This window comes from Silene latifolia, chromosome 4 (assembly GCF_048544455.1).
Source record: "Silene latifolia isolate original U9 population chromosome 4, ASM4854445v1, whole genome shotgun sequence".
Classification (NCBI taxonomy): domain Eukaryota; kingdom Viridiplantae; phylum Streptophyta; class Magnoliopsida; order Caryophyllales; family Caryophyllaceae; genus Silene; species Silene latifolia.
This window is the reverse complement of record NC_133529.1, coordinates 15,473,379-15,490,240: the sequence shown is the minus strand read 5'-3', so window position 1 is coordinate 15,490,240 and position 16,862 is coordinate 15,473,379. Positions and strand designations below refer to the sequence as shown.

General features: G+C 39.0%; 1 protein-coding gene and 1 long non-coding RNA gene across 2 annotated transcripts; both read right to left on the bottom strand.

Moving 5' to 3' along the window:
* Nucleotides 1–256: 256 nt before the first annotated feature.
* On the bottom strand, nucleotides 257–2,537 carry LOC141651114 (uncharacterized). The gene is made up of 2 exons (XM_074458838.1): nucleotides 2,273–2,537; nucleotides 257–1,713 (listed from the first exon to the last, which is right to left on the bottom strand). The coding sequence occupies exons 1-2, from the start codon at nucleotides 2,535–2,537 to the stop codon at nucleotides 257–259; spliced, it is 1,722 nt and encodes a 573-aa protein (XP_074314939.1).
* Nucleotides 2,538–12,572: 10,035 nt separating this feature from the next.
* LOC141652106 (uncharacterized) lies at nucleotides 12,573–14,961 on the bottom strand. Its single transcript, XR_012546972.1, has 3 exons — nucleotides 14,725–14,961; nucleotides 14,517–14,624; nucleotides 12,573–12,777 (listed from the first exon to the last, which is right to left on the bottom strand). It is a non-coding gene; the product is annotated as an uncharacterized LOC141652106 (long non-coding RNA).
* Between the last annotated feature and the right edge of the window lie 1,901 nt (nucleotides 14,962–16,862).

Genomic DNA, 16,862 nt, shown 5'->3' with positions numbered 1-16,862 from the left:
AGTTTATAGCTTGGATCCACACTTAGCTTGTGAGTTATCACACTTGGGTCTATCCCTATCATATCATCATGTGACCAAGCAAAGCAATCTATGTTAGTTCTCAACAACCGAACGAGTTCTTCACGAATCTTACCTCTACATTCAGATCCAATGAGAATAGTTCGTTCTGGATGCAATGGCGAGTCCAGGATGACTTCGTCTAGTTCTCCTTTCTTGAGGTTCAATGTACTCGTCCGGATGCGCTGGCTCAGAATTGCTATGCGAGCGAACTTGTTGTCGGCTTCAGAGCCACCTTGTAGCAATCCTTAGCTTCTTCCAGGTCCCCACGTATTTCTTGCACCCCCCAAGGTGTTGGAAACTTCAGGCACTGATGGTACGTTGAGGGGATTGCTTTCATCTCATGGATCCAGGGCCTGCCAAGGATTACATTGTAAGTAGAGGGCCCATCAATAACCAGATACCTTACCTGTTTGTTTACACCTCCGGCGTAGGTCGGTATGATGATTTCTCCTAAGGAGTGCTTTGTTTCGCCGCTGAAACCAATCAAGGGAATTGCCTTCTTTGCTAGATCTTTATCGGTGAATCCCATTCCTTTTAGTGTTTCCATCATGATCAAGTTGACGGAGCTTCCAGTGTCCACTAGGATCTTTTTTACTTTGCAATTTCCTATGGGAAGCGTGATGATTAGGGCGTCGTGGTGCTGTTCAGGAGTAGATCCTGCGTCTGTTTCGTCGAAGGTGACTGACGGCAGATTCTGGTGGTTAACCCTGCAGGAGCTCTCTGGTCTGTCTCCTTTAGCCCTGATTGCGTGCCTCTTAGCTGCTGAGTAGGTCAGCCCACACAATTCCGATCCACCTGTAATGACATTCACAGTTCTAGAACAATGAGGAGGAGGGGAGGGCAGAACCTGGTCTGCTGAATTTACTCTTGTTGTGTTTCTGGGGAGGAGGTGATCCAGGTTTCCTTGGTCATAGTGGAATTTGACTTCCTTTCTGAGGGAGTGGCATTCATCGGTGTTGTGAGTGTTGCTGCCGTGGAACTCACACTTTTTGCCTGTGTCTCTGCTGCTGGGGTTTCCTTCTGGAAGTTTTGGCCATCTGACTCTGCGTCCCAGCTCCTTCAAGGCTTTGAATAGTCCTGCAAGATTGGTAGTGAAACCATACTCACTTACTTTCGGAGGCAGATCTGCTTCTGACTTTCCTTCTGGGCTTCCAGAAACTTTATTCACGTTCCTGCTGTAGGGTTTGGATCTTTCGCTTTTCTTCTCTACAGGAGCCTTTCTGGATACTGGGTCTGAATCATAAGTGCCTCTTACAGGTGCAGCGTCTTCTTCTAGCCTCATGACAGCGATTGCCTTCGATTGCACCTCCTCAAAGGTAGTGCATGGGTGCATGGTTAACTCCTTGTATAACTGTGAATCCTGGTGCAGCCCTCGGCGGAAGGCTTGTATAGCGGTTGCTATATCACACCTCGGAATTGACACCTTCTCTTTGTTGAACCGGTTCAAGTAATCACGGGTGGATTCCTCAAATCCTTGCACCAGCCGATAGAGGTCGCTGGTCTGCTTCTCTGGCTTTCTGCTGCTGGCGAACTGCTGGTTGAAGGCATTGACTAGGTCGGCGAAGCTGGATATGCTTTTGTTCGGTAAGCCTACGAACCACTGCAGGGTCGCTCTGACGGTGTTGATCCGAAACCTTTGCACATGCAAACTTCCTTTAGAGATCCGATTGCGGTTATCACCATCATTTTCTCGCTTGTAGTGGTTGATATGGTCAAGTGGATCGAGGTCCCGTCATAGAGTGTCATAGTCGGCGGCACACATCCTTTAGGAACACCGATTAGAGCTATGTCATCCACGAAAGGTGAGTCTGCGTAGCTATCTTTGGTCGCTTTCTCCAGTGGCGGCTACGCCCGTATCCTATACATTAGCTCTCTCGGCTCCTGGTATTGCTTTGCTCCAACAGAGTTACCCGCTCCCGCAAGAGAGTTAGAAACAAAGGAAGGAACCGCGGGTATACCTCCTAGCCGGGCGCTCCGAAAAGTTGGCCTGGTCTTTGGGTGACCGTTCTTGGTGTTGCATTGATTGTGGATCCAGTGCCATCCCGGTGTCTGCTTCCAATTCTCCGATCCAGGCTCCACTTTGGTGAATTGGTTGCGGGATGGAACTATCGTGCATTGGGAACAGATCCGTTGCCATCCTGGTGCCTCGGTGCGCGGGGTACTGAAAAGGGTGGAAGGTCGGATCCAGAAGGGGTGCTAAACAAAGCGTTACCTGTTGTCTGCTGCAGACTGGGTGGGTTATCGAATGACAGACACCCCAATCCTCTTGGCTCGATTGGTTCGCTGGGTGCTACTCCTGCAAGATCCAGCCTGGTAACTAGTTCTGACGGAATTGGTCGACCCGATCCTCCACTGCTGGTTCTGGCTGGAGCCTCTGGTGTTGATGCTGGTTTGGACTGGACTGCCGTCACGATTTGAGCCATCATGTTCTGGTTGTCTTTCCTCAGATCCTCAACGGCCCGACGCAGAATGTCCATCCCCTGAATCATCACCGTCGGATCGAGTGCTTTGGGGACCCTCGCCGGAGAACTTCGCGCTGAGCTTTCCTGGGTCGGGCTTCTGGATACTGCTTCTCCTCCTCTGCAGGGGCTGCTCTCCTGCCGGATTTGGATTTGACCGGATGCACTGTTTGCGCCGCCTTGGGAATCTGCGGTGGTTTCTGAGGCTGGGGCATGGCTCTGGTTGACATGCTGGCAGGGATCATTTGACTGGATGCAGGGGATGCACTGACTGATCCTGCAGATGCAGAAGTGAGGCCTGCTGCAGAGGATAGGGCTGACATACTCTGGCTACTGGAAGGACTCGGGCTGGTTCCAGACATTGCGATGGCTGGTTCGGTTTTGCGAGGCTTGGCTATAGAAAATGATCATTAGGCCCCACGGTGGGCGCCAAACTGTTTTGGTAAAAATTTACCGACTATGAATTAATTATGTGAGTGATAGTGATTATCCTTAATGCCAATTACGTTTAAAGTACGAACGAAAGGAACGACGAAATAAAGATAAACGAAGAGAAGGACACGGAGGATTTTTGGTGACGCGGAAAACCCGGTGTGGGAACAACCGCGGGGGGAGTCGGAATCCCGCCAATTATTGCACTATAATCGAGATTTTATGAAACAAGTAAGGAAATACAAGTATAATATTACTGTATAATTCTCGTCAATTGCTAGTGATTTGTTTTTGGGCGGAGTTGCTGCTTGATGATACTTGTCAATGTCCTTTGTACGTTGCTTTGCTCTTGCTTTTATAGCTGTTGAAGTCAATACCTAGGGTTTGAAAGCTGCTTCTGCTTCTGTTGCGGAATAACGGGTCAGCATGCTACAAAGTAGGAGTTTGTTAGTTGACTGGGTCTTTTATTCTTTCTCGCGCATGGGCTTTTAACTTAGACAACTTGTGTTTGTTTACTTTCCATCCCATGGTCCACAATACGCCACCTCAGCAATCCCTCTCTCCCCTCTTCTTCCAATTGTCGCGCGCCACGTTGGCATCCCTTGTCACTTTTTCTCGCCAATGATATTCTGCCATGTCACGGGTAATAAATGACATTTTTATCCATAACACTAACCTCGGGCAACCGAGATGGTAACAATCTTTCATGTTAGGGTAGTCCTGGTAAGTTACCTTGGTATGAGGGGGTGTTACAGTCACAAATCAGCTATTCAAAACCGCTTCTCTACGAAACCACCTTCTATAATCACATAATCACATCATTACTATATAACAATCACCAAACTCCCAAAATCCCCCAAAATACACAATTAGGGTTTCAATCAAAAACAATGAAACGATATAAAAATCATACTAGAACCTTACCCACAATGCGACGGTCTCAACGGCGCAGAGAACACAACGATCCGACGACTCTAGCCTCTAGGATTCGATAGCAATGCGAAAAAGAAAGCAACGTAACTTGTTTAAGCTTTGTGAAGTTTTTAGAAAAAGGTAAAAGTGAAAAAGAAACTGACGGAAGTGTTTATATATCTTTCTCGCATTGCTAACGAAACCCGGCAAAATAATGCGTAAAACCGACTTACTCGATCGAGTACGTCACTTACTCGATCGGGTGCCCCTTGCTCGCTCGAGTACCCATCAGCAGTACACTGTTTAGAAACCAAAACTCACTTACTCGATAGAGTACCCAACAAGAGAAAAACCGTAGTATTACGTCTTCCTCCTTAAAAATGAACTTCTTCCCTGAAGTTCAAACACATACTCAAAAACAAATATACTAACTCAACCATGACACAACAACGCAACAAAAACTCAAAACCAAAACCCCAACCACAACTCAAACCGATTCAAAGCAACTACTAACTATACAAAAACCAACATAAAACCACACCAAACCCTTATGCGATCATCTTCTACCCCCTTAAAAGAAACATGGTTACGTCCCCGTAACCACACATACCTGATCAAAAAGAGACGGATACCGCTCACTCATAGCCTCTTCCGCCTCCCAAGTAGCTTCCTCAACCTCGTGATTAGACCATATAATCTTAAGCAACACCGTTTCCCCTGACCTAGTTTTCCGAACCTTGCGATCAAGAATCTATTTTGGCACCTCAAGATAAGACAAGGATTCATCCAACTCGATGTTCTCCGCCTCTAGCACATAGGAAGGATCACTAACATACTTCCGTAACTGAGACACATGAAACACATTATGCACCCGATCCAAAATTGGTGGTAAAAGCTATCTGGTAAGCAACCTCTCCCACGCGATTCAAAATCTTCTTCACATGGAATAATCATTCAACTTCATTCGTTGCTTAATCATATTAGAATTGTATTACACTTATAATAATACCAAAATAATTTAATCTTCTTCTAACCCGTGACCCAGATGACTTAACCAGTATTTGACCCGATTCGTATTCAGACATTACTCAAACGACCCGACCCGAACTTGACCCTCCCACAGGAGACTGATACTCATTTAGCCAGATGATCTTTTATTTTCATCTACTACGCTCTAGCTCTCCAATATCCTAATCCTTTTTCAACACCAATTCTTATTTCAGACCAAGGTATCCGTCTTATTAATAAGACGAATACCATATTCTCTCACAAAATACCCATTTAGGGTGAGTGGAGAAGCACATGGGGGGTCCCACCTTTGTCCCCTCTACCCATTTCCTCTCACACAACGACCCGTCTTAAAATCCGACCCGTTTTAAGCAAGACTTACTCCTTTTTCAAATATGTAGTGTTGTAAGTGATCTTAGGCGCCTAAGCAACGTGATGGAGGATGGACATTATAGCTTGGTAATCCATGAATTAGTACAATGTATAAACTTGCACTAATCCCGGACTAAGCCACCTTGATTATCGATTTGAATTTGTATCGGAGGATACATAAGTAATACTAACTTATAATCGTTTTTCGATGCATCGAATCCTAAACCAAGATCAAGATCACTTATTATCCCCTCGGGCCTAGCGACTTTAATAAATTTGTTTATAGAAGGGTTACAAAGTAAAATCTCTATTAATGAGCTATAATTACCATAGTGGATCCGTGATATAAAGTCTATATCAAATGAATTATAAGGCCCATCTCTAACCAAGGCCAGGCCATTACATAACTCACAACATGACATCTATCCATGTAAACATAAACTTGGGTGATTAGGTTCACATAATTTGTAGAATAATTCATCTGCATCTTTAGTAAGAGCTTTGATTATACTATACCTACCCTTCTACCCTTGAAATCCATAAGAACCTCTTCAACATTTTAAGGATTCATTACGCGATAATTTTGTAACCGAAAGAATTAGTAACGATTGATTATGTTTGGTTTATATGTAGAAACAATAAGTGATTGTTATGAAATGTGAAGTTTCTTGTTAAAGGTTGACAATTTCAAAAGCTAAAGTTAGAAGAGTAGTTGAAGTAATGCATATGGCTATTAATTGGCCATTTAGATGTCAAAAGATGAAGATTAATTCGTATTATTACCATTCTTATTAGCACTATACTTCTTCTAATTCACATGGAATAATCATTCAACTTCATTCATTGCTTAATCATATTAGAATTGTATTACACTTATAATAATACCAAAATAATTTAATCTTCTAACCCGTGACCCGGATGGCTTAACCAGTATTTGACCTGATCCGTATACAACATGACTCGAACGACCCGACCCGGACATGGCTCTCCCACATGAAACTGATACTCATTGGACAAAGACGATCTTTTATTTTCATCTACTACGTCCTAGCTCTCCAATATCCTATTCCTTTTTCAAATATGTAGAGTTGTAAGTGATCTTAGCCGCCTCGTGACACCCTTAATTCTAGCCTAAAAAAAAACGTAAATTCTACAGAAAAACTGGTAGGATATGTTTGTAAATGGTTCAACTAGTCCAAAAACCTGCAATTTCAAAAATTTTCTAACTAAACCATTCACAACCAATTCCAACTCAATAAGAGTGTCAAAAAAACCCTGCAACAACTGATAAACTAATTTACATACATAACATAAGACGCGGAAATATAAGGATACAAACCAAAAATAGAAAGGGAGACATATGTCCCTTCAAATTATATACAAACCAAAAGTATAAAAGGTTTACTAATAGAATAGCCAAAACTAGGTCCAAGGTTCCTTGCTCACTAGCCGTCTGTGACCCCAACAAAGCATCATCAACCCGTCAATCGCATTTTATACAAACACGAAAGCCACAATTCAGTGGGGAGTAACTTCGAGTCCTCCCAGCCACGAATCGTCAAAATTAATGTAACATGTAATGTAACATGTAAACAATTTGATAAACCATTTACTTATCATGTATTCTAGCAAATGACCCCTAAACTGACCAAACTAAACTATCATGTGAATCGGATAACAAATAGTAATCCAAACTTTATCAATCTGTAACCGCTTACATCTCACCTATTACAATTCATAAAATCACCATACAAGAAAGGGCAATATATCAAAGACAGGCATAAGTTCTTAGTACGGTCAATAGTCACTTTGTAACTCGAGTCTATACCACGAGGTAGGGAAGGTAATCGAACCGGTATCTTGGCTCGTGTTACTATTAAGAAAACATGGCCAAGAGACAACACAACCCTAGCCTAAAATCTGCGCAGACCTAGACATGCGGATACACACCACCGCACCCAAGACCCACAACTTTTTTTAAAACAAAGTGAAGTGAGTACCCTAAGGACACCACCGAAGGGTTGACTAGTACTTAAGCTGACCCCATACTATCAAAATTAGTACCTGAGGTCATGCCCCAACTTGGATATAAATCCACTAGTCAGGAACACAAAGGCTATCAAGCAAAGGAACATATACTCGTCAGAGACTATAAAGACCTATCTATGATGAAGGCCGAAATACTCACCTAGGACCTAGTCCCAGCTAGTCCCAGCTTGAATACTTTAGCCCACACCACACAAGACTCACCACACAAGTCAAGTAAGACACCCACTTAACCTTAAGAGGGCAAAAAGTCCTACTTATCAATATAAATTCTAGCATTCTATCATGTGAAAGGCTTATAATGTCTAATTACAGCATACAATCCCAACAGAATCCTCAATAAGTATTCAATACTAATTTCTAATTCTAACAATAGTAACCATATTAAAGGCTTCAGGGGAAACTAAGGTCATTTCTACAATACAAGACACTATTAAATTCAATAAGCTATACATGTGAACCAAAGCTTGATAAATGGCCTAAAACAAGAAAAAAGGCCGATTATCTAATTCATTCAACCGAATTTTTACCCGCAACCCCAGCCCTGCGACAGGTACGGGTCAAATTGCGGCTGACCAATCACTCAATTAACTGACATCGCATCGATCCAAAGGGACTAAGACTCGGTTTTGAGACAATCAACAAAACATTACAATTATAGCTATAAAATTCATTTTGAGCCTATTAATTACAATTTCCTTTTGTAAACTACCCTAACATGTGATAACTAATAATATGAGCACAATTTTACCAATAACATAATTTTTGTTACTATCAAAATACTACCCATTTGTTCCTTATACTATTCTAACCTTAATTAACCCGAAATGACCAATATTGTACGAAAAACCGCAAAACAAGCACGGACCAACCCGGGCCAATCCCAAGACCGGCCGGGGCTGCCGTGGGCCTGCCGGCTGCTGCCGGGCCCGCTGCCGCACCATTTCTCCTCTTTTTTTTTTTCATTTTTATACATTATAAGACCGTCTGAACATTAATTAATCGTTCCCAATTCAACTTTGTTAATTTAAACTAAAAAAAAGCATAATTTAAGCTAACAATTGACATACATGCAACCATCCTAAACATGTGAAAATTACTACACCAACAAAAATCACCAAACATACAAAAATCAAATACATGTGACGATCTTTCGTCGAGTAACTCGAAATATGTTACCTTAAGCTAGAAAAAGGCAACATAACCCTTGAGAAAACCCTAAAAACAGTAGCTACCCATCATCCTCTACTACATAGGAGTCCCCCACATCATCCTCATAATCTTCACCTATTAAAAACAACAAAAACACAACAAAAGACACCAAAACCGAAATTATACCCAAAAATCGTCTTAAAACAACTTCAAGAAAACTGAAATTAAAACATACTAGGTTGTAGATCTCGTCGAGAGGATTCCGGAAATATAAATTTTGCGAAAAACGGACTAGTAACGAAGAAATTATGATGAAAATGGTGTTTTTTTTGGTTTTTGGAAAAAGAAGAACGATGAAGGGGAAGAAAATCAGAAAAATGAAGAAAAGAAGGGGTAGGGGAGCCGTGTAAGGGAGAAGGAAAGGAGGAAAAGGAAGTGCGGGATTTTTAGTCGGGATTTTTACGAGTCGGGTTTGACTTGTTTCAATAATAATTAAATCCGTAAGTCAAATGCAAATTCCGTCAAGACCAAAGTCTTTAAACACGAGATTACAATAAAATTGAATATTCATACGACCCATTTCCAAATTCGTTTACCCAACGTTCAAACGAATTGTCATTTTCCCCCCGATACGCCCTTATTTCGAAATAAAAGATTTTACACGGTTTAAACTATTTTTAAACATTTCAAAACTATCAAAATAAATACTTTTCTTCAAAATATAATAAAATTATATTTCTTTGAATTATTTTTACTTTAAATACTTAAATATCAACTTTTATTTGATTAATAAATTATTTCCGAAATATATTAATCGATTAAAATTACGGGCGCGTTACAATCACCCCTCCTTTTAAAAAGTTTCGTCCTCGAAACTTAGAAGAAGAAATTATAGTTATAAGAAAATATAGGTATCTTTTCAATGAAACGGTGATACTCTTGTTGATCAGACAAGAACATCCATATTCATATCAAGATATAAAAATATTTCTACACCAATAAATGAGAAAACCCATTATTGGGACGTCTCCAACAACGAGATTTAACATTCACTAATGTTAAAACCATCGAAAATCATAAAAGCATTTTCAAAATTTTAGTTTAATGTTCTATAATAAGAATAATATCTTTACTAATTATGATTAAATACGGCTTAGTACCGCGGAAAGGAGTAAGAAAAAGGAATCATTACACAAAACGAGAAACAACTTAGGTATCCAATTGAACACTAGGATTGAAAGAGAGTGAGAAATTATGTTCAAATGTTATAGAAAAAGGTCAATTTGCAAATTTACTCCAAGTAAATGAACCAAAAGTTTACTCAAACTATATAGAATCTATGCAAGATGGAAAACAACTCGGGAATGAGAAGTGCAAGTCGCGATAGGGAACTCACACCCAACAGACAAGAAGGAATTGAACTTTTAAAGGTGGAATTTTTGGATGAAGTCAATAAAGATGTCAACGAACAAGACGCTTTACTCAGGAGGTCAAATGAGTTCCATAAAGGCGAACACAACGGAACAAGCTAGATTAGTAAGAATACAATTGTCAGAGATCGGAATTAGGAAGATCGGTACATCGAGAAAGGTTCACAATCCTATTTCCCAACAATATTCCAATTCCAATAGAAAGATTCCTCAAAGGATTAGATATAAAGTCCAAATTTACAATAACATTCCAAAACAACTTTCACAAGCCTAAGGTCAAGGCTTCCAACAAAGTTATATTCGTATCCAACTAGTGACAACTATGGGTTCCTCAAATTCTACAAGGTTTCCATTTCAAAACAAGGCAGTGACATACCAACCCCAAAATCCGAAAAATTAATAGGATCTCACGTTCCTCTATCCTTTTATTTATTAAGGATTGCCAAAAGCGGAACTACACTCAGCTACAACACCGTCCCATCATCTCAAGTACTCAATGCGACCTCAAGGTCTATAAAACTATAGGATTAACAAATTCTTCTCAAAACTAAGTCTCTCTCAACTCCAGAACTCACAAGAGCCAACTAATACCAAATTACATCACCAATCCATTCTGGTCATCAACATCCCCAAGGAGTATTCTTTCAAATTTGATATCCTAAACTTACTTACCCTCAATTTCTCAAGGAACAAGGTCATAATTGTAACAACATTTTATCACCTCGTAGTTCCTAAAACCATAAATTGAAATTATGTTCCTTAGCCTAACAATTGGTGTCAACCATACCATTACCCTTTCTAGTTACCAAAACAAGTGCTAAAACCTCCCAATAATGTAGCTTACTCTCACTCTCATACCATACCTCAAGTAGTAATCAATATCACTCACTAAAATCAACTAATAATCCTACATTTAACATTTCTCGCACGGTAACATATACATTATCAAACTCTCATCTCCAAAGTGATTATGGAAGCCAATCACAAACTCGATTACTTAGTCAAACCTATATCCTCAAGTCACATCTCACTAACTCTGTAAACATGGTCAATAAGGTACCAACTATACTAAGGGAATAAGAAGTGATAAAGGAATAGAGAAACGGTGAAACATTTCCGAAGGGTGCATGAATCTGACAAGTTAGGAAACTAAGGAGTCGGTCCGTAAAGATAACGGTTGACCTAAATAAGAGGTATTCGAGTTAAGAAGATATCTCGGGCAAGAAGAAGATACGTAGGATTTGGCATAAAAACAAGGTTCAACGAACGTTAAAGAAAAGGAAAGGAGAATAGAAGCGGCACAATGAAAGGGTTACCGCTTACCAAACACTCATCAAAGCTTAAGATTGATATGATAAGGTTACACCACTAAGGTGCTCAACAAAGCCCCAAAAGTCTACCAAATTATAAGACTAACAAGGACTCCACAATGGTAGGTATTCCTCAACTCAATTGGTTTTAAGAGCCAAAATCAATTCACCACACAAATTCATTTGTTACCACCCCTGTCCCAAAGTATCTCCTTTACAATTCTCGTTATTGAACTTCACTTACTATGTCATCCCCAAGTACCATAGCTTGTCTACTCCATCATCTCACCACTTAATACTTCTAGTCTCCGATACCATAAATTGAAATCACATCCTTGAACTCACGAACTACATCGAACAACTTTCCACCAAAATTCCCAAATGCAGATATGATTAAAAAGGTCAACAAAGGCTACTCTATACTAGATTTGGTCAACTCAAAAGGTTTAACAAACTAACTAATTCCAAAGTACGATACCAAACCTTTAAACAACGTCAATGTCCTATTGTATTCCTTTCAAGGCCTACAAGGATTAGGGCTGACTATCATTCCTTTAATTCTCCTTAAGAAACATCGAGACTCTCTAATGAAGTAGCTCAAGTTCATACCATCTTATGTGCTAAGGTAGTACCTCATGCTCAATCATCTATAACAAATAAGCTCTCAATAGACATAAATCCAAAGGTGTTCCTAAACTCACTAGGCTCTCATATCATGCACAACTAACAAGTCTAACCAAAGGATCCCAAGTTATATTCTCCTATACCACTCAAACCTTAACCAATCCATTTCTCAACTCATTCACGCCCTCCAAAGTTACATTCTCTCAAAATCGGGTTCTCTTTGAACAAGGGCGAACTATCCTGCGGAATAAAAGGAAGGTGTCCACATGGACTTTATTATAAGAAGAAAACGAACCTAAGATGAATCGGGAGAAAGAATTGAAAGGTAGTTACCAAAGCGAGAGAAGAGGAATTTGAAAGACGAATAAACAACGAGATTGGAAAACTAAGGTAAGATTGCATTATCTACCTCTATTGGAGAGCCATCTTACAAAAGAGAAAATCAATTAGTACCTAACAATTAGCAATCACAAACAGACTACCACATAAAATCCTAACTCTATCCATCCTACCCTTCTCTCAAGTTTATTATCTAGAGGTCAAGTGATTTTTAAGTGGGGTGCACAAACGTGCGTCGGGAGCAATAGGCTCTGATACCAACTGTGACACCCTTAATTCTAGCCTAAAAAAAAACGTAAATTCTACAGAAAAACTGGTAGGATATGTTTGTAAATGGTTCAACTAGTCCAAAAACCTGCAATTTCAAAAATTTTCTAACTAAACCATTCACAACCAATTCCAACTCAAGAAGAGTGTCAAAAAAACCCTGCAACAACTGATAAACTAATTTACATACATAACATAAGACGCGGAAATATAAGGATACAAACCAAAAATAGAAAGGGAGACATATGTCCCTTCAAATTATATACAAACCAAAAGTATAAAAGGTTTACTAATAGAATAGCCAAAACTAGGTCCAAGGTTCCTTGCTCACTAGCCGTCTGTGACCCCAAACAAAGCATCAACAACCTGTCAATCGCATTTTATACAAACACGAAAGCCACAATTCAGTGGGGAGTAACTTCGAGTCCTCCCAGCCACGAATCGTCAAAATTAATGTAACATGTAATGTAACATGTAAACAATTTGATAAACCATTTACTTATCATGTATTCTAGCAAATGACCCCTAAACCGACCAAACTAAACTATCATGTGAATCGGATAACAAATAGTAATCCAAACTTTATCAATCAGAACCGCTTACATCTCACCTATTACAGTTCATAAAATCACCATACAAGAAAGGGCAATATATCAAAGACAGGCATAAGTTCTTAGTACGGTCAATAGTCACTTTGTAACTCGAGTCTATACCACGAGGTAGGGAAGGTAATCGAACCGGTATCTTGGCTCAGCGGTTACTATTAAGAAAACATGGCCAAGAGACAACACAACCCTAGCCTAAAATCTGCGCAGACCTAGACATGCGGATACACACCACCGCACCCAAGACCCACAACTTTTTTTAAAACAAAGTGAAGTGAGTACCCTAAGGACACCACCGAAGGGTTGGCTAGTACTTAAGCCGACCACTTACTATCAAAATAAGTACCGAGGTCATGCCCCAACTTGGATATAAATCCACTAGTCAGGAACACAAAGGCTATCAAGCAGTGAACATATACTCGTCAGAGACTATAAAGACCTATCTATGATGAAGGCCGAAATACTCACCTAGGACCTAGTCCCAGCTAGTCCCAGCTTGAATACTTTAGCCCACACCACACAAGACTCACCACACAAGTCAAGTAAGACACCCACTTAACCTTAAGAGGGCAAAAAGTCCTACTTATCAATATAAATTCTAGCATTCTATCATGTGAAAGGCTTATAATGTCTAATTACAGCATACAATCCCAACAGAATCCTCAATAAGTATTCAATACTAATTTCTAATTCTAACAATAGTAACCATATTAAAGGCTTCAGGGGAAACTAGGGTCATTTCTACAATACAAGACACTATTAAATTCAATAAGCTATACATGTGAACCAAAGCTTGATAAATGGCCTAAAACAAGAAAAAAGGCCGATTATCTAATTCATTCAACCGAATTTTTACCCGCAACCCCACCTGCGGCAGTGCAGGTCAAATTGCGGCTGACCAATCACTCAATTAATCGACATCGCATCGATCAAAGGGACTAAGGCTCGGTTTTAAGACAATCAACAAAACATTACAATTATAGCTATAAAATTCATTTTGAGCCTATTAATTACAATTTCCTTTTGTAAACTACCCTAACATGTGATAACTAATAATATGAGCACAATTTTACCAATAACATAATTTTTGTTACTATCAAAATACTACCCATTTGTTCCTTATACTATTCTAATCTTAATTAACCCGAAATGACCAATATTGTACGAAAAACCGCAAAACAAGCACGGACCAACCCGGGCCAATCCCAAGACCGGCCGGGCTGCAGTGAATGCCGGCTTTGCTGCCGGGCCGCTGCCGCACCATTTCTCCTCTTTTTTTTTTTTCATTTTTATACATTATAAGACCGTCTGAACATTAATTAATCGTTCCCAATTCAACTTTGTTAATTTAAACTAAAAAAAAGCATAATTTAAGCTAACAATTGACATGCATGCAACCATCCTAAACATGTGAAAATTACTACACCAACAAAAATCACCAAACATACAAAAATCAAATACATGTGACGATCTTTCGTCGAGTAACTCGAAATATGTTACCTTAAGCTAGAAAAAGGCAACATAACCCTTGAGAAAACCCTAAAAACAGTAGCTACCCATCATCCTCTACTACATAGGAGTCCCCCACATCATCCTCATAATCTTCACCTATTAAAAACAACAAAAACACAACAAAAGACACCAAAACCGAAATTATACCCAAAAATCGTCTTAAAACAACTTCAAGAAAACTGAAATTAAAACATACTAGGTTGTAGATCTCGTCGAGAGGATTCCGGAAATATAAATTTTGCGAAAAAGGACTAGTAACGAAGAAATTATGATGAAAATGGTGTTTTTTTTGGTTTTTGGAAAAAGAAGAACGATGAAGGGGAAGAAAATCAGAAAAATGAAGAAAAGAAGGGGTAGGGGAGCCGTGTAAGGGAGAAGGAAAGGAGGAAAAGGAAGTGCGGGATTTTTAGTCGGGATTTTTACGAGTCGGGTTTGACTTGTTTCAATAATAATTAAATCCGTAAGTCAAATGCAAATTCCGTCAAGACCAAAGTCTTTAAACACGAGATTACAATGAAATTGAATATTCATACGACCCATTTCCAAATTCGTTTACCCAACGTTCAAACGAATTGTCATTTTCCCCCCGATACGCCCTTATTTCGAAATAAAAGATTTTACACGGTTTAAACTATTTTTAAACATTTCAAAACTATCAAAATAAATACTTTTCTTCAAAATATAATAAAATTATATTTCTTTGAATTATTTTTACTTTAAATACTTAAATATCAACTTTTATTTGATTAATAAATTATTTCCGAAATATATTAACGGTCCGAAATTACGGGGCGTTACAGTCTCTCACTAATTTAGTGGGAGATATAATAGAGGAAAAAAGAAATTCAGTAGGTTCCTCACCACATCATGTTAGAGGTCTCTTAATAACGTTATTGAGACACCGTCTCTCCGAAGTTTTCTACTTGAGTAATTGTGCTTCAATTTAATAACCTAAACAATTTAGTATGGACCAATAGGGGAGTGAACTTCCATAGGACATGTGGCATAGTGATTATTCTTTTATAATTTTAATATAGATATAGATAGATTATTCGAATGAAAAGATTGTAATGACCAAAAGTGTAGTCAATAAGAAGCATCTTTGTATGGATTGCTTATTCCCCTTTTCAAATGAACATTCAGTGATATGGTTCCATAAATAAACATATTTATTAATTTTTTGGTTAAGTATATATATTGTTTGTTTATTTTTCCCCCTTTTTGTGTTGAGTTGATCTGTGAGCGGGAAAATTTTCATTGTGGAGTTGACACGTGTACATATTAATCTAAAGTGGTTCTTCTATTATATCGATATATAGATAGATATACAGATATAGATATGACTAGTCTTGAGCTTCTAAGTTCTCTGGGCCCTAACGGGACAACTTGATACTTGATAATACTAAGTTCTCGACATACGTATAGATCTCATAATTTGAAGTTTTACAGTAAGTTCTTGTAAGATCCCTAACCCGATTCTTCTTCACATCATATGGCTTGATGCCAAATCCATCTTTGGCATAGAAGAACTCCCCCATTGCCCTTGTATTACAAGGGGTTACCGTATTTTAATGAAAACGTGTAACATTTCATCCATGAATTTGAGTTACCGTAATCTTTCATAACCGATATATCATGTTCTGAAAGACTATCACAAAAGATAGCTAGATAACCATCAATAACAGTTAAAAAATTGTCCTCGGTTGTTACACGACGACACCAATTGGCAACTCCAAGTCACTAAACACCTCGTCGACCACCTCAAATATAACAATATAAAAGCAATCATTTTTTATTATCGAAAGTGAACCATCTACGAGTACACTTGTGCCGAAAGCCCTCCAATGTATCGTGTCATTGAAGAAAACTTGAGACCCGATTAAGCAACGTGATGGAGGATGGACAATAGGCTTGGTAATCCAAGAATTGGTACTTAGTGTACAAACTTGCACTAATCCCGAGACTAAGTCACCTTGATTATCCGTTTGAATTTGTATCGGAGGATACACAAGTAATACTAAATTATAATTGTTTTTCGATGCATCGAACCCTAAACTAAGATCAAGATCACTTAATATCCCCTGAGGCCTAGGGACCTTAATACACTTGTTTATAGAAGGGTTCCAAAATAAAATCTCTTTTAATGAGCTATAATTACCATAGTGGATCCATGATATAACATCTTTTTCAAATGAATTATAAGGCCCATCTCTAACCAAAGCCAGGCCACTAAAATAACTCAATACATGACATCTATTCATGTTATCCAATTTTTCAACTTGCTTAACTTTTTTGAATGTCTCGCCACAACAAACTAAGACTATATCTTTATTT

What these genes read in the sequence shown, in the direction of transcription:
- LOC141651114 (XM_074458838.1), bottom strand. Translation starts at nt 2,537, where the DNA reads ATGGACATTCTGCGTCGGGCCGTTGAGGATCTGAGGAAAGACAACCAG. An exon ending in CAGTCTGCAGCAGACAACAG is followed by an intron (nt 1,714 to 2,272) that starts GTAACGCTTTGT and finishes GGATCTCTAAAG; the next exon opens with GAAGTTTGCATGTGCAAAGG.